We start from the raw sequence: 25,940 nt of genomic DNA, 5'->3' as shown, positions 1-25,940 counted from the left end.
CGCTCCGGACACTTTTGCATATTGTATGCAATCGTGTCCTGGACTATGCAAAAACCGTCCGGCGGACGTACATGTGTGTACATGTATGTGCGCGCGCGTATAAGCAGCGTGCATGCACTTAACGTATTATTCACGTATACATTTTATTTTTATGATTTTAGCGAATACCCAACCGCCGAACATTTCCCATGTCATTCATGACAAGCACTTAGCTTGTAAAAAAATGGCAATCGTGTTCCGTCGACCAAGGGCGTTTAATTTACTGCAATGATGGTTTTTCACGGGGCGGACACAACTGCGTAGGCAAATGTGTCCGGGCGGACACAATTGCATTATGCAGCAGCGTAGAGGACATAATTGCATGCGATATCGGGCGCCGTCGTTTTTTTGTTTTTTTGTTTTTTTTAAGGAATATTTTTACTACAGAAAACAAATTAATTGCACCCCCCCCGCCCTCCCGCAGTGGCCGAGTTGCGCGCGCTGCTCTGACAAGCAAAACGACTTTCATAAGTTTAACAACACCCGGAAGTTTATTTTTTTCGCTGGTATCCGGCACTATTGTGAAAACCAAAGGCATAGTTGTTCGGGAACAGCGGGTAAGTAGTCTGGTCTCCTGTAAATTTTTGCTAAATAAAAACTTTACAATGAAAAGGGAATATGACTCATTACTGTAACAGTTCACACAGTACATAATTTTATTTACGCACAACATTAGTATTTTTGTTTTTTTTTCATGAGAAATATGGCTGCTCTGAAATAAAGTGTGTCAACACACCCCGGTCATTTCACTCTTCGGAACACGGCTGACAAATTGGTAGTATATCGCAGATGTTTCAGAGAAAAGGAGGCCAGAATTCTGTTGGTTGAAAAGTTGTTATCATTTGGTCAGAAGACCTTTTCATTATAAATAAAACCGAATAGATCATCAAGTAAATTCAACATAAGGTGAGTTCAAAATTAAAAACTTCATGCAACAACACATCTACAAACTTTACTTGGCAATTCAGCCTTCGATTTCGAGAAAGACTTTGTAAATAATTGTCAAAACATCAGATCACCTGATCACTATATAGACTATAATGCTCTACTGTCACTAGGCCTATCTATTTCCTGCAATTTTCAACAGCTAATCCTAATCATCAGCCTATAGGGTATTGGCTGGTGCTATTTTCTCAATAAAAAAAAGCACTGGGCATGCTTGGGATTTTAAATTACTCAAAATAAATAATTTATGTTAGCGTACAAACTTACTTCACATGGTAACATGTCACGGGGGGAGCTGTTGATAGTATAAATCATTGAGAGAAACCGCTCGTAATTTTTGAGAAAGAGGTAATTTCTTGCTCAACAAAATAATAAAATCTGAAAGCACACAAATAAATTTGTGCACCAACTCAGGCAACTGGCATTGTCAACAAGGGTGTTTTTCTTTCATGATTCTCTTGCAACTTCTGCGACCAATTGAGTCCAAATTTTCTCAGGTTTGTTATTTTATGCAATTTGGGATACACCAAGTGAGAATACTGGTCTTTGAAAATTACTCAATGTGTCCAGTCAGTGCCTTTAACACCCTGTTTAATAATTAATTTAAAACCATTGTTGCCAGGCAGAATCTGAATCTTCTTTATCGTCTCTTTCCATGTGGCACAGGACAGTGATTGCAAAAAGACAACAGCTTTTCATCAATCTGAGCGGGACGCATTCGCCATGGAAGTTGGGCTGCGCGTAGTCCGTGGCCCAGACTGGAAATGGACCAATCAGGATGACGGGGAGGGCCACGTCGGAACCGTTGTTGAAATCGGTAAAGCTGGAAGCACAACGTCCCCGGACAAGACAGTCGTTGTTCAGTGGGACAGCGGGACCAGGACGAACTACAGGACCGGGTACCAGGGAGCCCATGATCTTGCACTATATGATAATGCTGTAGTAGGTACGTAAACGCACAAGTAGGGGCGGCGTGGGAACCGGGGTTAATCCTTAACTTTTGTATACTGACTGCCCACCAGAACCAGCTAGCTTGTAGTTTTACTGGTCCCTTTTTACTTTTTTTCAATAGTCAATCTTTCAAATGAATTAGGGATGCTTTGCAACAGTGAACTAGCTAGCCGGACCACTTAGAGTGAATTTTGACTGGTCTTCCGGTGTTTTAACTGGTATTTAGCCAGCGGATCGCTGTCAATTGAGAACAGGCCTGATATGGAGGAAACAAAGGTGATTGCATAGAGTTATATATAAGAACTAGAGCGCGCACTGGCCTATATACGCGCCCCGGTATGCGAGCAGGCGGCCATTTTCTAACGACTAAGTTGACAAAACAGCTATCTCACAGCGTGTGTTTGTGTGGCCATTTTGTAAGTTGAACAAACAGCATCGCGTGAGCGTTCAATAAAAAAAAACTCAAACGTGTATTTCATATTCAACGCGCGTGCAGAATGACGCGCTTGTCATCTTGCGGTCCCGTGGCGTTTGTGCATCAAGCATCACTCGTGCGCCCTCTAGTTCTTATATATAACTCTATGGGTGATTGCCTCAATGCCCCCTAGTCATTGCTTTGGTTCCCCCTTGAAGTGCTGCTGTAGAAATTTACAATTTCCTCATAGTGTGCCCTTTACCAAGGAAAAAACGCCTTGGTGCCCTTGCCATTTCAAAAACAAAGCAAACAGGCCTGGGAGAACATCAAGGAAATGATGTTTTAGATAATCTGTTTTGTATTAATGTGCTAAAAGAACCGGTTCATTGGTTATAAATTACTAACATACCAAATACATACATAAAGAATTATGTACACGAACATGTTTTTGGAGAGGGGCTCCAAGGTCAATGTCAGTTTTGTGGTGCACAATTTTTTTTCAATAGATAGAGTTCTTACAGAGTCAGGAAAATATTGCAAGTTTCTAATCCCATATCGTTTGATTTTGGACGAATGAGGAAATAAGGTTCACAAGGAAGTCACAAGTTTAACTAACTGAAAGGAAATAGGCACCCCACCCTAATTAAAAAAAAAAAATTTTTTGCAGGTGTCAAACACCCCAATATAATCTGCGATGCCTGCAAACGTCACGGCATCAAAGGCATGAGGTGGAAATGTATCGATTGCCATGACTACGACCTCTGTACAGTCTGCTACATGAGCGACAAACACGATTTGAGTCACTCCTTCATGAGATTTGTATCGCAGAGTTCTATAGGGTAAGCTTTTTTTATTTGCCGCACCGCCTAAACAAAATCTTCCCACCACTAGCATTGTGGGCGCGTTGTGGCTTAGCGGTTAAGAGCATCTGACTTGAGCTCTGGTGTTTCTGATCAGCAGATTGTGGGTTCGAGTCCCAGTTATGACATTGTCCTTAAGAAAGACACTAAACCATGTGCACCGTCCTTAGGTTGGGACGTAAAGGCGTTGGTCCCGTGTGTTGTGTAACGCACGTAAAAGAACTCAGTGCACTTATCGAAAAAGAGTAGGGGCTGTATACTCCCCAGGGAGCTGAGAAAGATTAAAGGAGTGTTATTGGCCCAGTGGCCACGGGCACTAATGTAAAGTGCATTGATCAGATTATTGTGAAATGCGCTATTTAACAGTTTGTTGTTAGAAACTACTGCAAGAGAGTTTGATTTCCGTTTTCTTTCTTCAACAGAGTGAGAGTCGCGAAGCGGCAGAAATCAACCAAGATTACTCTGAGAGGGTTATTTCCGGGGGCAAAGGTCGTCAGGGGGCCAGACTGGGATTGGGCCAATCAGGATGGTAAGTCTACAAAGTCAGGTGTGGCTGCGGCAATTTCAAATTCAAATTTTGGCGGTCGTTACCAACTTCCCAATATTAATTTTGCAAATTGGTTTAATTCTTCAAACTATACCTATGAAATTTTGAAATGTTTGGTTGATTTAATCGTATATAAATGAAGATGTATTTTAACCTAATGCATATTCAGATAAATGAGATCACTCGCTTCAAAAAGAGCTCTTGGTGGCGCTTTTGCGATGTGCTTTGAGCAACTATCGCGGATTCAAAAGGGGCGATTTTTGCCTATTGGGAGTTTATTTATAAACATTTTATGATAATTAGGACAATAACAGGGCTCTGAAATCGTCTGTTTTTACATCTTTGTTAATCTGTTGACGAAAAGAAGAATATAGTAAGTTTAATCAAGATTTAGGCAACCTAAAACTATATAATCAGTACCTCAATAATTTTAAATATTTCTTTGTTATGATTATGTTTGGTGTCAGATTACACGTAATGAGACATTACTGGACATTCCTCATTTCGTTAGAGCGGGTCACTTATGTTAAAAGTTCATTTCTAAAGGTGGTTGGTTTTTGAGATCCGGATCAAATATTTACAAGCAGGAAAAGTAATCCCTAAAAGGAATACACAATCTGAGAACTGTTACTGACAGTAATGCTTCTCAGATTCAAATTTTGAGGCAAATAACTAGGCCTGGGCGAATTATTCGAATATCCGGTTAATGGCGAATAGGTTTTCCTATCCGTAACCGCGAATGCCTTTTTTTTCTTAACCGGATATCCGCATAGGGCGCGAATACCTATTCACAAACCGGATAATTCTGTAATTACAACCGAGTAACCGGATATTCTTTAATATCCGAATATCCGCGGACGTCGGGCGACAACTGATATAAATGTTTTGTCTGAATCCTTATGAAACTTCTATTAAGACAGCATAAAACAGCATATATTAAGTATTTAACTATGCTTACCTCCGTGAAGAGTTAAAACAATGACATTTCTGACGTAATTTGTTCAAAGATTACAAAAGTTTTCCTTCACGTAGAGTCAATCACGATCAAAAGAAAAAGCAAATCACCATCTTTAAATTAGATCCGGTTATTTTTATGAATGAACCGAGTGACACTGTCTAAAACTAATATCAATCCGCCCATAAGATCTCATTCACAAAAGAACAGCGCCCTCTAGAGGCAAAAAAGATATATATATTTTTTTTTTTTTTTTAAATAGCGCCCTCTAGCGGCGAAAAAACTATTCGAATATCCGGTTAATTTCGGATAGTTGGCCAGCGGTATCCGAATAACAAAATTTCACTATTCGCCCCGCACTACAAATAACACTGATATCTTTTTGTCTCTCTGACATGTCCGAGACTATCGTCTTTCAATCAAAAACTACAGCACCTCAGCAAGTATTATTTTAAAGGAAACTTTCTACCATCATTTTCTTCAAACCGTGTAAGTTTAACGAAAATCTGTGGACAGTTTGTGTTTTGTGTCGTACCAAAAGTACCCAAGCCCGTTATTTTTTTTAATTTTTTTTTTATCCCGGGGGATAATGGTTTATTCACAACATTTCATATTGTTATATTTTTATTCATAGGTGGAGAAGGTAAAATGGGGAAGATCACAGACATCAGAGGCTGGGATGTGGAGTCTGGTCGGAGCGTCGCCAACGTCTTGTGGTCAGGTGGAGGAACTAATGTGTACCGGGTGGGTCACAAGGGCAAAGTAGACCTCAAGTACACTCAAGATGCTATCGGGGGATATTACTACAAGGAGAGTCTGCCGAAGTTAGGTAGGTGTCACACCCACCAACATGTTCCAATATTATGTCGCCATGTCACTTTGGTGTCATCACTGTGTTTACAATGGGGTCACTACAGTGTCCTTTTGGTTGTCACCAAGGTCTCCTCGAAGTGTGACCGAGGTGTCACCATGTGGTTGCCAAGGTGTCCTGGAGGTGTCACCATGATTTCACCAAGGTTCCCTCAAAGTTTCACCATGATTTCACCACGGTTTTTACAATGGTGTTGCTACAGTTTCATCATGTTGTCACCAAGGTGTCCTCAGGTGTCCTCAAGGTATCCTCGAGGTGTCACCATGATGTCACCAAGGATGTCTGGAAGTGTCATCATGCATGATGCACCCAGTTATGGTGTTGTCGCTACAGTGTAATCATGTTGGCAACAAGGTGTCACCACATTGTCACCCAGATATCCTTGAGATGTCACCGTGACATCTGTAAGGGTTTCCCCTTAAGGTGTCACTATAAATGTCACTGTGTTGTCATTACAGAAGTGCAACACTATCATCACACTAATCATACAGCGATCGGGGCCCCTGTTTTAACTTGATGAAATTTTTGCCTGTTTCTGCTAAGCAGTTATTTTCTATGCTTAGCAACTTTTCGTGCTTACCGGCTTGTTGAAATCGGGCCCTGATTTAACAAAGATTTGAAAGTCTATTTCTCTTTCACATGATTAACCTTCAACACCAGTTGTTTTTTGTTATCGCGAATCAACTTTTTGACATGAGGCAAATTAAAATTCCCTCGGGGTATATGACTAAGCTTTCCTCAGTGATTTCCTGTTGTACGTGTCAGTATTGACTAAGGACACGTTACTGTTTCACAATGATAGCTATGTACACCGGTTCAGATCGGTCCCCTCAGTGTTGAACTTTCTTTTCCGGGAAATACATGTAGTTTCAGACGCACAGTTTTGCAGACTGCAGGGTTGATTTGTAAATCTTACGCTTGAACACATACTGTAACAATCCCTTGTGTTTTCAACAGCAGTGCGTGACTTGCAAAATGGCGGCCCATGTGCAAAACCAAGGTGTCACAATGGGTCTTGCTGTTTACATTTTTCACACAAAAATTGTTTTTATCAACTTGTACATTATTCTACTACCGCAGAGTAGATTTTTCAGAATTCCAGAGACTCTCTCTACTACAACGGAGTAGATTTTTGGAATTCGGGAGACTTCTTGGTTCTGAAAAGCTGTGTACAGTGTACTTGTAGCTGGACCGAGTCATCAGGACCAAGATGACTGGGCAGGCACGAGATTGTGTATGTCCTCGCCGTCCTGGGATTTCATCTCGATCTCCATGGCCTTTGTTAGATTCCGAGCCTGGGGCCTATTTCACAAAGAGAGCTCAGATTGATCGTAGCTGCAAATCAATCGTAGTTGCTTAATAGTAAAGTATGATGTCACACTAGAAATCACTACGGTGAGACTGACAATTTGTCTTACGATGGATTATACTGCTTTGTGAAATCGGCCCCTGGTCTCAACTTGATTGAGTGATAATTGGCGTTTAACTTTCATATTTTCTGATTGTTTTGATTATTTTCTAAGGTGACAACCTAGAGACGCTACCGATGCTAGATGGGAAGGCTCTGATGACGTTCAGCGTCGGTGATAAGGTGAAGGTGATTCTGGAGGAGGAGGTTCTGAAAGCCATGCAAGAAGGACACGGAGGATGGAATCCCAAGATGGCCGAGGTAGGTCCTGATTCTTTAAATACTCAGATATAATAATAATAGTCATTTGTACTCGTGTTGGTTGAGGCGCTTGGCACCATTCCAAAAGCACTAGGGAAACAGCTAGACAAAATAGGGACAAATGTGAGGATAGATCTATTGCAAAAGGGTCCTGAGAAAAACACTTGAGATTTAAGGCTACAGGCTGTGGCCCGACCCAAGGAGTTACTGGCACAAAGAAAAATGTTATCCTTTTTTTTGCTTGCTGTGATAAGATGAAATAATAACAAAAAGTTCTTAGCAAGCATTCATTATATTCACCATAAAATCATTTGACTTGATCTGATTTTGCAGTACATCGGCAAGTTGGGCTTCGTGCACAGAGTAACGGAACGAGGCGATATTCGAGTCCAGTATCCCAACAAGGATATCAGATGGACCTTCCATCCAGGATCATTGAATAAGGTGAAGATTAGAACACTAATATAACACCCAGGCCCTAGTTTCATATAGCTGCTTAAGCACACAAAGTAGCTAAGCACAAAGTTTATGCTTACCAGATTAAGGTTACCAGCCAATCTACCATGCTACATGTATTATTTTATGACTGGTATCCTACTCATGTCTGCTTAGCAGAATTTTTTTTTAGCAATATTTTCTGCTTAAGACAGGTACTGAGTTTAAATTATAATACCCATTTATACAGCATCACGTTGGGGGGAGTACAAGGTGCTGCTGCGCATTCAGCAGCCACTGCCAGAAACACTAAGGCAAACCCCTATTTTAGCAGTATGTGTAGCTTAGTTTTTTAACATGCATTTCACAACGAATAGGGCCTACAAGTTTACGTCCCATGCAAAGAAAGCAGCAGTTGTTGTTAGGTGTCTTGCTTTAAGTGTCAACTGTCAAGAAGTGACTCAAACCCACACTCTGCTGATCAGAAACATTGGAGCTTGAGTGCGGGGCACTTGACCACTCTGCCACGACATCTTCACATTATGTGAGTTTTACACCAAACATTAAAACTGACAATCGCTACTCATGGTTTGTAAAACAAAACTGAACAGTCTTTCCTCATATCCATGGTCTACAGGTGGATGTGTTTGCTCAGGGTGACAAGGTGCGAGTTAGCTCTGACATCACCAAAGTAAAGAAACTACAAGCCGGCCACGGAGAATGGAGCGACAATATGCAAGTAGTAAGTAGAGTAAAACACTTCCTTTAAAAAAAGGGTATACCTTTGGTCATTGTCTCCGACCAGTATTGTCACTTGGTGTATCCCAACTAATGCATCAAAAAACAAACCTGTGAACATTTTTACTCAATTGGTCACCGAAGTTGCGCGAGAAAAATGCAAGAAAAAAACACCCTTGTTGCACAAGTTTATGTGAGCTTTCTTTTATTGTATGAGTGAGAAATTACCTCTTTCTCTCAAAAAAGTACGTTACTTCAGAGGGAGCAGTTGTTTTATACTTTAAACAGCTCTCCATTGTTCACTACCGAGTAAGTTTTATGCTAAAACCTATTTTGAGTATTTACAATAATGTCCAGTGCCTTTAAATGGAGGGGATACCTGGCCGTAATGACTGACGGGATAAGCAGCACTGCAGTGCAGTCGTGACACTTGTGTCCTTGAGAAAGATACTTCACTATAATTGCTTCTCTTCACCCAGGGGGTATAAATGGGTACCTGCGAGGGTAGAGGTTGATATTGTGTATGAAAAAGCCACAAGCGCCTTACAGGCAGCTCAGGGCTGTATACTCCCAAGGGAGCTGAGAAACATTACAGGGATGTTATTGGCCCCATGACTAGGGCACTGATGTCAAGAGCATTGATACTGTTATTGTGAAATGCGCTATATAAGAATTTGTTGTTATTGGTGTTGTTATTGAGTAGGCCTGGGCGAATTATTTGAATATCCGGTTAATGGCGAATAGGTTTTCCTATCCGTAACCGCAAATGCCTTTTTTTTTCTTAACCGGATATCCGCATAGGGCGCGAATACCTATTTACAAACCGGATAATTCTGTAATTACAACCGAGTAACCGGATATTCTTTAATATCCGCGGACGTCGGGCGACAACTGATATGAATGTTTTGTCTGAATCCTTATGAAACTTCTATTAAGACAGCATAAAACAGCATATATTAAGTATTTAACTATGCTCACCTCCGTGAAGAGTTAAAACAATGACATTTCTGACGTAATTTGTTCAAAGATTACAAAAGTTTTCCTTCACGTAGAGTCAATCACGATCAAAAGAAAAAGCAAATCGCCATCTTTAAATTAGATCCGGTCATTTTTATGAATGAACCGAGTGACACTGTCTAAAACTAATATCAATCCGCCCAAAAGATCTCATTCACAAACGAACAGCGCCCTCTAGCGGCGAAAAAACTATTCGAATATCCGGTTAATTTCGGATAGTTGGCCAGCGGTATCCGAATAACAAAATTTCACTATTCGCCCAGCACTATTATTGAGTCCAATAGGCATTTGTATAATGATTGTTGAAATGATATGTATTTTTTTTATCTATTTGTACTTCTTTGCAGACTTTAGGCAAAACAGGAAAGATTCTCAAAGTTTACCCAGATGGGGATCTGAGAATCTCGATTGAGGATCAAGCCTGGACCTTTAATCCCTCCTGCGTCACCCAAGTTGGGCCTCACGCTCCCGATCTGAACAACACCCTTGTCTCGGAAAGAGATGAGGAGCAGTCAGGTAGTGTCTTAACTTATTTTGAACATTTCAAAAATCTCAAATTTATTTTATTGTATTTCTTTCAAATGTTATAAGCCACAAGAGAAAAATGCTTGGGTAAATTTTAAATGGTTTGGGTTGAACAAAAAACAGTTGACTAGAGTAGGCCTTAAACCATAGACCTATCTAGCCCTCGATGACAGAACAATCGTTGACATACAACCGTCGACTGCTGTGTAGCCAGGGATCACCTTATCCCCTTGTGGGAGTTTGCAGAGTTCCTTGATGGCAAGATCATCAAAAAAAAAACAAAAAAAAACAATAGAAACAAACAAACGAAGACTTAATATTGTTTTGTTGTGTTGTTTTGCTGGTTCTCTTGATGGGAAGATCATCTAAACAAACAAACAAACAAATAAACAAACAAACAAAGACTTGATATTGTTGTTTTTTGTATTGGTGATTCATTCTTGTAGGTCATCTTCGATTGTTACTGGACCAAATCATCTCTCATCCGCCAAACAGCGACGCCCCTGCCAAGTTAGTCAGTGAAGCGGCACAAGGCAATAAAGGTGCAGTTGCTGAACTACTAGTCAAGCATCCTGACTGGGTACGAATAGCAGAAATTCAATTGATAATAATAGTAGTAATGATGATATTAGTTATCATGCAAGCGCAAGTTGAAAGGGAGAAATTGTAGAACTTCTTCAGATCACCATTTTCTGCTTATACTGAGAAGAAAGCGCCTAATTTCTGCGCTAGCCGTGTAAGCGAAGAATGCCTAGTATTAGTACCCATGCGCACAAGCTAAAATTCCCTGCTAACGTTTGAAATACACTTAATGTGAGCGCGAAATTCCCTGCTTCTGTAAACCTTGATACTTTGCTTATAGTAATATAGGTGCAGTTGCCAGTAGTTTCGGCTGGTAACCTGTGTCTTCTGTGCTTAGCAAGTTTCTGTGCTTACAGGTTTTATGAAATTGGACCCAGTAGTTAAGAATTACTCCAATACGACTCTCCCACTTAAAGGCAGTGGACACTATTGGTAGTTACTCAAAGTAATTATTAGTATGAAACCTATCTTGGTGACGAGTAATGGAGAGCTGTTGATGGTATAAAACATTGTGAGAAACGGCTCCCTCTGAAGTAACATAGTTTTTGAGAAAGAAGTCAATTTCCATGAATTTGATTTCGAGTACTCAGATTTAGAATTGAGGTCTCAAAATCAATCATCTGAAAGCACACAACTTCCCGCGGCAAGGGTGTTTCTTTCTTTCATTATTATCTCGCAACTCCGACGACCAATTGAGCTCAAGTTTTCACATGTTTGTTATTTTATGCATATGTTGAAATACACCAACTGTGAAGGCTAGTCTTTGGCAATTACCAATAGTGTCCACTGCCTTTAAGCAATACTTTCCTGTGCTTAGCAAGTTTTTGTGCTTACACCCTTTATGAAATTGGACCCAGTACTTAAGAATGACCCCAATACTACTCTCCCACTTAACATGTAGGTGAACACTATGAACTCTGGGAAGACTGCGTTGCAGGTTGCGAGCCACCAAGGTCATCTAGAAGTCATCAAGGTATTGCTGATGAGCAAGGCCAGTCTGGAGATACACGATCAGGAAGGGGATACTGCTCTGCATTACGCTGTCTTCGGGTACGCTTTTCATTATTTTATTTCAAGTTTCCTTGTCAAGGTTGTACACGTGGTAGACTGTGATGTGCACTGTGTATAATGCACAGTACATGTAATTGCATGTAGTGTTATATAGTAGTAGGTTGTCCGTCGTATTCGACGATGACGTCTTTGTGCATTCAGTGTGTTCGCATGTGACTATATAGTCCAATTCGAGAGCGGCACAGCCGTCCACAGTTGGGGCATGGAAATTGTCCAGGTACGGCTGGCACTGGATTTGACTAGATTCTCCATGTGAAGTGAATGTAGGTGAAAGTTAAGTATTGGCAGTGATTGATGAAGGCTCAACTGCAGATGTCTGTCATAGTTCATGAGCCTCGAAGTGTGACGTCAGAAGTCGGGCTATACACGTGGCTGCTTTCTTGGGAAACGGCAGCGGGCACCTGAATCTATAGTGGAGAGCCAACTGATCATGATAAGATGTACATGTTTATCCTTTACATTACCCTTTAGAAATCAGCCGGATGTAGCCGAATACCTCTTGAAGAAGAAAGCCAAGATCGACGCCGTCAACAACGGCCAGTGCAGCAGTCTCCATGTAGCAGTCAACAAGAGCTTCACTGCCTGTGTACGAGTGCTACTCAGGCACAAATGCAACACTAACCTACAGGTATGAGAAAGCTCGTCTTGGTACCTTGGGGGGGGGGGAGCTTTTTCTGTTTATTCATGTGGCATGTCAAGCCGAGCGGATAAGAGCACCAGGCTTAAGCTCTTGTGTTTCTGTCAACCTCTTCCCGTCACCAAGAAAGGTTTTATGCTAATAATTATTTTGACTAATTACCAATAGTGTCCACTGCCTTTAAGGGTCAAGACGTCAGTCCACTAACCATTTTCTGCTCTGGTATTTTTCTTCGAACCAAAGGATTCGTACGGTGACACTGCCCTACACGATGCAATAGCCAAGAATTGTAAAGATATAATAGATATGCTAGTAGAGGCAAGCGGAGCACTTTTCACGCTAAAGAATCAACGTGGATTCAATGTACTACACCACGCTGCCTTAAAAGGAAACCACTAGTAAGTACCTCTGTGTGTTGTAGGCGCTTAACGATAGTTGCTTCTCTTCACCCGGGTGTATAAATGGGAACCTGAGAGGGCTGAGACAGTATTTTGTTGGGTTAATAAATAAAGCTTGGGGTTGTATGCTACCCAGGGAATGTTCTAAAAGTATGGCTGATAAACAGGGGTATGTCAAACAGGGGTATGTCAGCGGTAAAGATCACTGAATTCAACTCTGGTGTTTGATCAGCAGAGTGTGGGTTCGAGTCCCGGTCGTGACACTTGCTACATAAAATTGGGGAGGTAGCGCTTTCTGCTCTACCGGCCAGGCTTCGGACTGATGTTACCCAAGCCTACATCCATATGGACTGTAAAAAGGGGTAACCCTGTTTCAGCCCTAGGAGTAGGTGGCAACAGCCTCTGGACAAACAATTGTAGCCCACACCTTGAAGTGGCCTTTAGGCCTTGTGTGTCTAGCGACTTGCATAAAAAAAATTAAAAAAATCACCCCGGTGGGATTCGAAACCAAAACCTTGGCATTGCCAGAGCAGATAGGTGTCTTACCACTGAACCACCGAGCTAGCCCTGTGGACTAGAGGCAGTTCGAATCCTATGTGTAACCAGCAGGTACTGCACCGTTTTTATAGATTCTAGTTTTTCATCAGGGATAAAAAAAATAATTTGTTTGACCCTTACACCGATGTGTTGAAGTACTGCATCCTCAGTACTTTCCTAACGTCTGTGATAAAAAATCCACAGCCGAGTTACTTGGGTGGGATTAGAACCACAACCTATTATTTTTTTGTTCTTTTACTTGAATTTCCAGTGCAACTGAGAAGCTAGTCACGCGAGCTAGACAGCTGGTCAACGTGAAGAAGGATGATGGCTTCTCGGCTCTCCATCTCTCCGCGCTGAACGGCCACAGGGATGTAGCGGAAGTCCTTATTACAAAGGTTCGGGATAAACTCACGACAACTATTCCACAGGCACACTACTCATGCCTTCTGTCTTCAGACTTTTATTTGTCTTTGTATTTAAATCAGGCAGACATTGACATTTTCCGCAACTGGGTGGGATTCGAACCCATGACTCCTGTTTTCTAAAGCAGATATCTTAATCATTAAACCAATATTTGTGTTGTGTTTAAACCTTGTAGGGTCAGGCATTGACAATTGCCACAATTTTATACCTTTGGAAAAATTTCACAGGTATATTACTTGGGTGGGATTCGAACCCATGACTCCTGTATTCTAAAGCAGATATCTTAACCGTTAAACTAATATTTGTTTTGTGTTTAAATCTAATAGGGTCAGGCAGACATTGACATTTTCTGCAGTTGGGTGGGATTCGAACCCATGACTCCTGTATACTAAAACAGATATCTTAACCATTAAACTGATTTTTTTTTTGTTATTTAAACCTATAAGGGTCTGGCGGATATTGACATTCGGAATAGCCGGAAGCAGACGCCCTTACTCCTCTCGGTGGGTCAGGGTCACACCAACGTCATTGAGCTGCTCGTCTCAAGGGGAGCGGGCGTCAACGCAGTCGATGAGGACGGAGATACGTGTCTACATCTTGCCTTGATGAGGCAGAGTGTCTATGCAACCGCCGACAGTACTCCAATTCTGTCCAAGGTATACCCCCCATCACACTGAACTCGTTCTCGATACGTTTTGAAAACTGTAGCTGAACTGGCTAAAACTTTATGCAAACAATACGGCAGTAGTGGCACCTTTTAATAGTCTGTTTGGGAGCTTCATGGATGGGCTTGGACTTGTTTGATCAGGAAGGTGCTCCAAAAGTTTGAGCCTGCTCAAAATTTCAGCCGAGCATCCCGTCCTATAATTACCCGAAGTGGCAATGTACTAAAATTGAGAATGACTCGTTTGGGTTCTTGTACGGTCAGTACACATCACACAGGACTTTTATTTTACAAATTGTTTTGTTGTAATTATGTTTGTTCTGAGGACATGTTTATTGTTAGCAAATCTTGTCTACAAACACTATTTAGAATAGGTGTTAATTTTTTTTTAAAGTGGTCGTTAACTTGCAATAATTTTTTTCCCCCCAGATCCGTTCTTCCTTACCGCCAAGCAACAACAACATTGGCACAGGGATAGCAGTTGCCTGTTACCTAACAATAGAGGGCGCTAACCTGAATCAGAGGAATACTCAGGGCAAGACGCCTTTGTTTCTTGCCGCAGCTCTGAAAATGGACAGCCTCCTACAGCAGTGTGCAGATCTCAGAGAGTGAGTAAAAAGAAATAAACTAGTGAAATTTACTTCTTGTCTTGGTGCATCCTCAAATAGTTGTGTCTTCAACACTGGTGGCAACTAATTTTTAATTCCCAAGACGCATTGCTGCATATTGTTTGCTGCAGGCGCTAGTATGGTAAACTTTACGATGAAACGGTTTAAGGTTTGTGTCACTGATGTCTGATTGTGTGTCAAAAGTAAATTGTGTTTTTTGTGAATTTTAGTGAGCGACACAATTGGTTCACCAAGCAGGAAGGTGTATTATTATTTTTGTAGTAGTCGTGGCAGCACGATTAACTGAGTAGTTGAAAAACAGTAGTCGCAACACGACTAAGCTCTCAATAGTCTTACACTTGTGGCTTCACTTTTGCAAAGGATTGTTGGCTATAAAATAACATTTTTCAATTGTTTGTCTCAAACAGACAAAGGCTACGGGAGTCGTCAAAAGAACGCAACTCTCAACCTTCCACTAAACAAAAATCCCAGCGTAGCCAGGCGCCCATCGCTCCTGTCACTTCTTCATCTGGGGACAATGCAGCCAGCAAGGTACCAGACCCCAAGTCTAGCGCCCAGACTGACGGTGGCAACCTCCGTGCCATTATGACGCAGTGTCAGTTGTGTCAGATGCCAGCCAACTGTCGCTTCAAACCCTGTGGGCACCAGGTTGTCTGTACGGACTGTGCTAAGCTGTTTCAGAAATGCTCCATATGCAAGGTGTGTTTGTTTAGACAGTTCAGAAAGCGCTTATTTCAGTTTCAGAATCGCTAAGGTTGTGGGTCTGAATCCCACCCAAGTAACATGCCTGTGATTTGTTTTCAAAGAGCTCAGGAAAGTACTGAGTACATGGTGCTATTACACATACTGGTGTAAAGGGTAAAACCAAAATTTATATTCTTTATCCCGATGCAAATTTCCATCTATTATTTAATTTTGGTTTTATACCATGCCCGCTCCTGTACAAAATCCCATTCCATTCAACCAATTCTTTGTTCAACCCCAAAAATATTTATAATGTTACAATTTGTATCATATGATCTTTTCTATTTTTCGCTTCTTGAATTCTAAGGTTGATCTTGAGGTAAGACAATCATTGGGATATTGATTAAGTTGGTGTTGCATGGAAGCTTTGATTTTATAACTTCAGTGTTGAATTCTGACGTGATCCCCCAAACAAAGATATTGAGACCGCCAACATAGGGTTAGATACATCAGTTGGTAGAGAGTCGGCACGTTTATCTGGTTCGAATCCCACCTTGCATGTGGATTGGGTTTTCAGTCCCTACCTGATTGCATGGGTTTTCCTCCATTGTGGTTTTCCTTCCAAGTCCAAAATTAAACATGTCTTCTTGTTTCCTATTCATAATGTCATTGGCGCTCATATTGCTTTTGGATGTGTAATAAAGACATAAAGGCTACTCGGTTACATGTAAGGAGGAGGTTTATTATAAAAAAATAATCAGAAGAAGAATAAACGTAATATGTTTTTAAAAAGCGCACAATCAAATATACCTTACTAAATGGCGCTTCGGCAAAAGATGAAAACAGGTATGCAATGATTAAACATCGGTCCATTTTGTTGGCAAGTTGTTTGTAACAGCTAATTCTATATACTCATGATTATCTGGTGAAAAAGTCATTGCTTAGAAAACTAAACACAATGCTTGTGTAAAGAGCAGTGTTTTCGGTCTGTTTTTGAAAGTTTCCATAGAAACAATGTTCGAGATGGAATTTGGGTAGTTTGTTCTAGAGAATTCAAACCAATGTTTGAAAAGGTCCAGTCACTGTAATGATCTGTCCTGGACAGTTTATAATGATTAATTTTTCCCCGTGGTTGTGCATTTAAGTGTTAATTTACTTATAATTTAAAGTAACATAATGTAACACAAACAATTATGTATGCAGTTGTAGAAGTTAGTGTATGTCATCCCATTGGTTATGATGTATAACATGTTTAAGCATTAATTTGGTGTTGGGATTTCAATTTGCACGAGTTACGTTTTGTATTTGTGATAAATTTTCAGGTTTATTTATTATAAGTTATCACACAAGCGCGAGTTGAATATGGAAAAATGTAGCGCTTCTGCATCCCATATCCATTGAGGCCGAGTTTGATATGGGACGGGACGCGCTATATTTTTCCGTATTTCTACGAGCGCTAGTGATAACGTATTTATCCTCAAGCAAACTTGGCGCGTGACATAGAACACACACGACGCATGGTAGTGATATTAGCCGTGCAATATAGGTTTATATCACCACTCCATTCTGCAAATCTGATTGGAGGATTAGCGCGTACTTGAAGATAATACTTATTATTGTTTTGTAACTGTTTATTAACACAGGTATCCGTGACAGAGGCTGAGAGAGTAGACGGGGTCACAAAGTGTTCCAAGTGTAACTCTAGAAGTGCAGATATCACCTTTCGGCCTTGTGGACACAAGGTTGTCTGCACAGGTAAAGCTAATAGTAGCCTGAACGTCTGACGTCATTCTTCGAGGCTCGTGAAAAACGCCAGAGACCGGGCTCAAAAAATTGCAAAACCGGCGTGTAGTTTGACCTCTGACCTCTGTTGTTTTACATATAGATACGCAGTCAAATTCCATTGCGGACTTGAGAGCAGTGGCTATTTGGGCATCTATGTCACTGTACGTGCATTGTATCCAATGGGAATCACTGGATCTAGTGGCAGGGACCTGTCTTTATCCTTGCGATAAAGACAGGGGCCCAGTCTAAGCTAATAGGGGCTTCTGAACCAAGAACCAAGGCGCCTTGCACTCACTACCATGGACCTTTATCATGTCCTGACTATCATGGTCGTGTTCCCCGTATCCAATAACGGTAATGGATGCTATGTGCAAAAAGGAACCAGACTTTGTTTTCTTCCAGCCTTGGTTACATAGATATGAACGGGCGATAAAACAAGATGGCCTATTTTTGCTTATGGTAAACAGAGCCATGAGTTGGGTCCCTGATGACTTAACCTTTCAAACTTGAGTCCAGTGCACTTGATGAATTGGGCACCAGACCCTAGAACTTGCCAATGTAACAGGTACATGGAATGGTCTTTTATTTAAGTACAGAGACTTGGGCCCAGTTTCATAGAGCTGCTAAGTACAAAAATTTGCTTAGCATGAAATTTCTTCCTTGATAAAAACAGGATTACCAACCAAATTTTCATTTGTTGCATATTGCTTGTTACTGGTATTCAGCTGTTGTTTGGCAAGAGCCTGACTCTTCCCTGCAATGTTTTTTTCTACATTAATTTCATTCTCTTATTTGTGCTTTTGTCAGAGTGCTCAGTGAACATTAAAGAATGTACTGTTTGCTGCCGAACCATTGAAGAAAAGCTAGGAAAAGGTGAGCAAATGAATCAACATTTTTGCATTTTCAATTTGTTTGACAAACGTACTCAAACTACTCAAAAAATTCACCCTTTTCCTGTGTGTGTTTTGCTGTGTTTAATCACTGTTTGGCTGTTGTTGAATGTGTGTTTCCACCCATTTCCAATTCACCATTGACCTAAGCAAATGGACTCTTCCCATGAAATATGCTAATTACAAAAAATTTCCAGATAATCCTAATCCAATCCCAGTGTTTCTTCCCTTCTGTTTTTCCCGTTTTCCTCTGATTATGCCCGATCATCCACCCATTGCACCCTTGATCATCTTCACCCATCACACTCTGCATGCTCTCACGCCATGCCCGCCGTTGCCCGCCGATAAAGACGGACATCAAGTCACTCCAAGAGGGGTGACTGCCGCTGTGGCGCCCGCCGGTACTCAGAAGGGAACCCCGCCTCTGAAGACCAAACGCAAAGGTGTTGTGATGTGTCTTAATTTGTGTGCATTTCTAATGGGCCGTATTCGTTTTTCTAGGCTTTTGCTTACATCTTTATACAGATGTATGTATAAAGATGTAAGCAAAAGCCTAGAAAAAGCAATTGCTATTTTTTATGAATACAGCCCATTGACATATTGACAAGTGTTTGTTTTGGTAGATGTTAAATTTGCATGAGGGTTATCCCCCATATGATATATTCATGTTCAATATTCATTTTGGTGTAACCCTTGCACGTGTGATAGCACTGTATTCTCAGTACCCACGACCTTGTGTGTGGGTCCGAATCCCGGTCGTGACACTTGTGTCCTTGAGCAAGATACTTTACGCCACTTGTTTCTCTTGACCCAGGGGTATAAATGGGGTTCCTGCGAGGGTAGAGGGCGATGTTGTGTATGAAAAAGCTACAATTGCCCAGGTTGTATACTACCCAGGGAGCTGAGAATGATAAATGGAATGTTGTTGACGCAATGACCAGGGGTGGATGTCACAAAGAGTTAAGGCTTGCCTTAAAGGAACACATTGCCTTGGATCTGTTGAGTTGGTCTTTAAAAAGCGTTTGTAACCGTTTGTTATTAAAAGCATACGGGTAGAAAGATGTTGTAAAAGTACAATACAATGATCCACACGAACATATCGAAATTGCGTGGCTTTCATTTTAACTCGTCGACTAACACGGTCGGCCATTTATGGGAGTCAAATTTTGAGTTCGCATGGTAAAAGGAAAACCACGCAATTTTGAGGCAAATGGATGTGGATCATTGTACTCTACTTTTAAAACATCTTTCCAACCATATGCATTTAAAAAAAAAAACGGTTACAAACGCTTTTTATAGACCAACTCGTCCAATCCAAGGCAACATGTTTCTTTAAGTTTTTCCTAGGCTTAGTCCTAAGTTGTGTCTAATCCTAACTCTTTGTGAAATTGACCCCAGGGCACTAATGTACAGTGTATTGATTCGGGTTATTGTGAACTGCGAGCTATATTATTGTTACTATTATTATCTATGAACACCATCTATTCATCTGTCCATCTCAGGTGCTTCATCTGATTCAGCGATACCCTCCTCGTCATCGCTTCCTTCCTCCAGCAAGGAGATCCAGGAGCTGAGGCAGAAGATGCAGGAGCTTGAGGAAGCCCAGCTGTGCAACATCTGCATGGAGAAGAAGAAGGACACAGCGTTTCTCTGCGGACACAGCACGTGTAAGAAATGTTCCAAACCCCTCAAGCATTGCCCTATCTGTCGGAAAGCCATCACGAAGAAGATTGCACTGTATTCAGGATAAACAAAAGAATAAGCTAGGGTCAATTTCACAAAGAGTTAGGCGTAACTTTGGACTAGTCCTAGAAGATACTACAAACTTAAAGGCAGTGGACACTATTGGTAATTACTCAAAATAATTATCATCATAAAACCTTTCTTGATTACGACCAATGGGGAGAGGTTGATAGTATAAAACATTGTGAGAAACAGCTCCCTCTGAAGTGACGTAGTTTTCGAGAAAGAATTCATTTTTCCACGAATTTGATTTCGAGACCTCAAGTTTAGAATTTGAGGTCTCGAAATCAAGCATTAGAAAGCACACAACTTCGTGTGACGAGGGTGTTTTTTTCTTTCAAAGTAATCTTGCAACTTCGATGACCAATTGAGCCCAAATTTTCACAGGTTCGTTATTTTATGCATGTGTTGAGATACACCAAGTGAGAAGACTGGTCCTTGACAATTACCAATAGTGTCCAGTGTCTTTAAGGCTAGTCCTAAGTTACTCTTCTATCTCGAGGTAAGACTAGTCTTAACTCTTTGTGAAATCCATCCCTTGGTCAATAAACCCGAACCACCAACTCTACCTGGGCCCAGTTTCATAAAGCTGGCAAGCAGAAAACACTGCTTAACAAATTTCTTTGGTAAGCCAAAATTTAGTGTGGCACAAGTCAGTGGACAGTGGAGACTCAATGTAATTTTTGTCGGTAACCTGTTTCTGTTAAGCAATACTTGTCTGTGCTTAGCAAGGTTGTTGTGCTAACATATGGCCTTTATGAACCTGGTTACCACTGTCTGATTGATCTCTAGTTTGATCACTGCTAGCTAGACCAGCATAATAATAATAATAATAACAATAATAACAACCGCATTTTTATTGCGCCTAACACCTCATAAAGAGAGTTTCTAAGCGCTCAGCATGCCCCTCATTCCATGCTTAATACCGAGTATTTGCGATAAGGTCTATGGTACAGTGCATACAGTGTTGCGCTGTGAATCAGTGTAGCTCCACAAAAGAATATTTTAATATAAATATGAACTGTGCTTAGCTATAAAGAGTACAGTCGCTAAACTTACCATTACTGGGGTGTAGTCGCAAAATCAAAAAGGGTCTTTCCGCTGAAGTTTGCACAACAAAATCAGTTTGTAAAAATATTTATATAACATTGACAGTACGTGTAAATTTTGTGCATAGGTATTATTCTCTAACGGGCAATTGAGCAGTATAGTGGATGAATTTAAAACAAGTATTTGTTTTACTTGAAGTAACAAGTTGTCCCAACTTTTTAAAGGCAGTGGACACTATTGGCAATTGTCAAAGACTAGCCTTCACAGTTGGTGTATCTCAACATAAGCATAAAATAGAAAACCTGTGAAAATTTGAGCTCAATCGGTCATCGACCTGCGAGATAATAATGAAAGAAAAAAACACCCTTGTCACACGAAGTTGTGTGCGTTTAGATGGTTGATTTCGAGACCTCAAGTTTTAAATCTGAGGTCTCCAAATTAAATTTGTGGAAAAAAACGTCTTTCTCTTAAACTATGACACTTCAGAGAGAGCCGTTTCTCACAATGTTTTATACCATCAACCTCTCCCCATTGTTCGTCACCAAGTGAGGTTTTATGCCAATAATTATGTTGAGTAATTACAAATAGTATCCACTGCCTTTAATTAAAGGGAGATGTTTGTTTGATATAAACCTGTATTCTTAAGGTTGTTTTTCTAGTTACTGTTACTCGGTGCAGAGTGCTGGATTTTTTTAAACAAAATGTATTTATTTATATATTTTTGTTAATTTCTTTTTTCGTTTTGGTTTTCAACACACAAATTTTTTTAAGATAGCAATATAATCCTTTTCACAATGACTTGCTTATAATATCTATAAGTGGCAACTTAAATTTAGTTCCTCAGACTATAATAATAATAATAATGAAAATTTATAAGGCGCCGGTATCCGCCATGACTGACGCTCATGGCGCACTAACAAAAAGAAAAGAAGGAAAAGAAAAGAACAACAAATTAATCACAAAAACGTGAGGAAGACAGTTGTTTTGTCACATGGTTCAGGGTAAGCTTTGCCAAAGTTGTGGCAAAGTTTTGTTACATAATTTTAAATGAAACTGAGAGGTTGCTACACAAAAGCTGGCCCATAACTGTGTGACTTAAAAACGTTCTCTTTAATCTAGTAAATCCAATTTGAGCGAACGTTTTCATTTGAAAGATGCATGAACTCCAACTTCCTACTATAAAGTTTTCAAGCAGAAATGCAACTATCATAAAATTGATTTGAAACCTTTAAACATTACAAATGAGAACGACGCATGAAAAATGATTTGATAATCGCATAAAGCGTGGTTTATACTTCCTGCGAATGCGAATGCATGGCTGTTTTCGCAGCGACAGTTCAACTCTTGCGGATTATTCGTTATGAGTTTGTGACTTAATTAATTTTGTTTTATCATAATAATTTGCTTGAAGTATGAACTGGGCTTAACACTATTCCTTTTAAATTTATATGGGTATTTATAAGTGAGATCCCTTAGGCTTGCATTAACTGAAATGGAATTTGATTGATTATTATTTTTGAAAACTTAGTTTTCAATGATGTACAACTTTCTCTGTTCAATATGAATAATCTAGAATTTCCTGAATTTTTGTTTTGTTGCCCGTTATCAAATTTGTATTTAATCAAAAAATTATTTGGTATTATACATTTCATTCTTCCTGGATTGTTTTTATTTATATATAATGTGGTAGAATTATTCAGACAATTTTATATATAATGTTTATATACAAATAAAAGAAAAATAGTACTTTAATTTTGTGACACCCTTTTGATTTGAATCGGAATTATTTATCTAAGACTGATTTGTTTCTAGATGGAGTAGATGCATTATTGGTATCTACTTTCTGAAACCCCTTTGTTCAGACACCCCATTGTTCAGACACCCCTTTGTTCCGACAACCCTTTGTTACGACACCCTTGTGCCGAAACTGTTGTTTTGAACCATATCCCTACTTAGTCTTTGTGAAACTCAGCAATTGAGCTTGAGGGATTCGCACTCACAACCGTGTAATAATTGAGCAGGTTAGTCTATGAAAAGTGTTTGAAACCGTTTGTTATGAAACGTTTATGGTTATAAAGTAGTTTTAGAAGTAGACTATTAATGATCCACATGCTTTGAAATTGTGTGGTTTTTCTTGTATTTTCATATCGGCCAACAGCGAGTGCCGAGTCATTTCACGATGAATAAGGAAAACCATGCAATTTCGAGGCATTTTTGTGTGGATCATTATATTCTGCTTTTAAAACATCTTTCCAAACATATGCAATTTATAAACAAACGTTTTTCATGAACCATTTTTGAACCCGTCAAATCCAAGGCAACGTGTCCCTTTAAATGGTGTCCCTTTAAATGGTGTTAACTGGTACCCTCCACTTATTCCGATAGTTCACCCTGGGTGTGGGCACCAGTCTGTATCAACTTAAATGATCAGCCTCGTGCTCACGATTACCACTTTGTATCGCCTCCCCCATACAAGTACATGTATATGGCGAAATGTATTGTAATGGGTTGAAACCCCTATGGGATCTGGGAAAGAGGTTGAAGTTTAAAAAACAGGCGGTCAGCAAAAGTGTCACTCGGGGCACACGATTTTGAGCGAAAAATGTGTGACTTTGAAGGATGTTTTCGAGGGTAAGTTGAACCCTTTTTACAATTTCATTATTTATGGCTTATTGAGTCAACATAATTCTTCAAGAAAATGTCTGTTGTATGAAAATTGCATTGAAAAATGTTGCAGGATTAAAACGATTTGATTATGTATTGTACGAGCTGAGCTCTTGGTTGTTCTGAATTCTGATCGGGGTTTCCGGAGCGTTAATCGGTATGGAATACACTCGCTGCACGCGGTGCGCAGAATTCCTGTCGTACTTCATGTACCATCTTTTTTGATGTTCAAACTCGAAAAACAACTTTGTCTGAAGTCTAAATTTTACAATACTATTCGGTGAGATTTAGTTTAATAACATATTAAACATGTTATATTAACATATTATTATGTGTTGTTATTCTATGGACGTTATTAAACTTCGTTTTCAAAATCTTAAAATGCAAACGAAGCATGCAAAGTAATTTTAGTGGCACTAGCCAAATCATTCAATCAATTAAGACGTTTGCACCCTGTTCGCTACAGGTGCAGGCGCACCGTCCACCATAACAATGGAGATGTATTTTGTTTTACAAGAAACTTGGTTTTTAGTTTTTTTTTATTATTCATTTGCTTTGAACTCTACAATAAAGATGAACATGAAAACATTTCTGCCCAGATTCAGCAGACCTAACTGCAATTACAAAAATAATGTTAAAAATATGCAAGGGAGTAAATAATTGGGTAGCCTAATTTTTGAGTGTTTGGATGTTGGGCCTTGACTATGGGTCAGTCGTCAGGTTGTATGTCAACGGGCATTCAGTTTCTCCGCCTCCCCCTTCAAGTTGCCTTCACATTTTCTCAAGACTCCAAATTTTCTCACAAGCAAGTAAAACATTCACCAGAACCCCAAAGGGAGAAATAAATACTACTCCACAATAGTGTCCAAACCTGTAATGTTGTTTGTCTGATGATGCATTTGTCTGTAAATCTCATCAATTGTCTTATTTGAGAGGTTCTGCTTCAAGAAAAAGGAGTAATCCATCATTATAGCAAGGAATTGACACATTCTTCAAAAGCCACCAGGGAATAATAATTTAGTTGTCCCCCATACCTGTCAATAGAGGGCGTAGTTGTAAATACTTTCTGAAACCAACAGAGTAGCGTTGGTGGCGCACTTTTGTTTGACTGTTCCAATAGACCTTATTGCAAATACCAATGCGCAAGCGCAGACTGTTGAATGAGGTGCATTGTGGGATACATATGAATCAAATTTTGCTGCCAGCTAGACCACAATGCACCTAATTCCAAGCTTTACGCGCGCGCCCCAGTATTTGCGAAAAGGTCTATGTCAGAAACACTCAACGGCGCAAGTGACATAACAGTGGCAGGTGGTTGCCGCGCATCAGCATAGACTTGAATAAGTCGACTCATTATAATAATAAAAATGCCCCTCCAACTCCAATCACTCTCAGGAACAAATTGGGCAGAACATTTTTTGATGTATGGCCCTATTCAAAATTGATAATTAATGTTCCATCAATTTGAACAATTATAAACCCATTTGTAACCAGTCTTAGCGAGCTCCAAGGTCACAAGCAACAGAAACTGTTATGTGTCTTTCTTTACGCTTGTGTAAACACGTTGCCTATTGTCAATTTCTTGCCAACAATGCTCACAAAGAACATACAACAGTCGCAGACATGTAGCAGTTCCCTGACAACTGCCATTTATTATCGTCGCAATGCAGCACCAAAATCATGTTTATTGAATAGTCCACGATAACGATAGTAACAATGGGACCATGTTCACATGCTACCCAAGCGAAACCGACCACCTAATAACAAAGGTAGTCTATTTATGGATAGGCCTTTTCATAATCAGACAAATTACTTGTTTGGGGGACACATCAATATTTACAAAACTGTCACTTTCATAAACAATATTTGGTTCCCTGTCAATCTGAACAAGAAAGACGTGTTTTTCAGCCCAAGATTTGTTACAAACGGCCTATAACTACACCCCATGCTCAAAATATGAGAAGCGTTTTTGATTTTGTAAACAGCAATACTTAAGGCGGTGATTTGTCATGGCAACAACCACGAATATTGAGTTTATATAGTTTTGGCACATCACCCCCCCCCCCCCCGCCCAGCCCCCAGAACATCACTGGTTCTTAGACTACCTTGTAGAAAGACGATTCATTTACTTATAAGCAGCTTTATGGAATTTGGCCCTCGGCTCAGTCTGTGCTGCTCAAAGCACAACTATAGCGTAGCCAGCACAGCAAAAT

General features: G+C 40.1%; 1 protein-coding gene across 2 annotated transcripts; it reads left to right on the top strand.

Annotated features, from left to right (window-relative positions):
• Positions 1–669: 669 nt before the first annotated feature.
• Positions 670–22,761, top strand: LOC139950574 (E3 ubiquitin-protein ligase MIB2-like). Of its 2 annotated transcripts, XM_071949324.1 has the most exons (21): positions 670–945; positions 1,651–1,930; positions 3,018–3,189; positions 3,633–3,739; positions 5,347–5,541; positions 7,107–7,252; positions 7,586–7,696; positions 8,325–8,429; positions 9,790–9,958; positions 10,414–10,547; positions 11,451–11,599; positions 12,092–12,248; positions 12,501–12,655; positions 13,464–13,590; positions 14,065–14,274; positions 14,712–14,890; positions 15,319–15,610; positions 17,239–17,350; positions 18,188–18,253; positions 18,621–18,713; positions 19,773–22,761. In XM_071949324.1, the coding sequence occupies exons 2-21, from the start codon at positions 1,708–1,710 to the stop codon at positions 20,018–20,020; spliced, it is 3,150 nt and encodes a 1,049-aa protein (XP_071805425.1). In that variant the 5' UTR covers positions 670–945; positions 1,651–1,707; the 3' UTR covers positions 20,021–22,761. The 2 variants fall into 2 exon arrangements, with proteins under 2 accessions (XP_071805425.1, XP_071805426.1); XM_071949325.1 differs by lacking the exon at positions 18,621–18,713.
• The last annotated feature ends 3,179 nt before the right edge of the window (positions 22,762–25,940 follow it).

Source organism: Asterias amurensis, chromosome 18 (assembly GCF_032118995.1).
Source record: "Asterias amurensis chromosome 18, ASM3211899v1".
Taxonomy (NCBI): Eukaryota; Metazoa; Echinodermata; class Asteroidea; order Forcipulatida; family Asteriidae; genus Asterias; species Asterias amurensis.
Note: the sequence above shows the minus strand (reverse complement) of the source record. Positions and strands in the feature narration are given on the sequence as shown.

Excerpts from the sequence above, each read along its gene's own strand:
- LOC139950574 (XM_071949324.1), top strand. The coding sequence starts at position 1,708 with ATGGAAGTTGGGCTGCGCGTAGTCCGTGGCCCAGACTGGAAATGGACC. Across the intron at positions 9,959-10,413 it reads AAGAGATGAGGAGCAGTCAG|GTCATCTTCGATTGTTACTG; the intron begins GTAGTGTCTTAA and ends TCATTCTTGTAG. Across the intron at positions 15,611-17,238 it reads AGAAATGCTCCATATGCAAG|GTATCCGTGACAGAGGCTGA; the intron begins GTGTGTTTGTTT and ends TTATTAACACAG.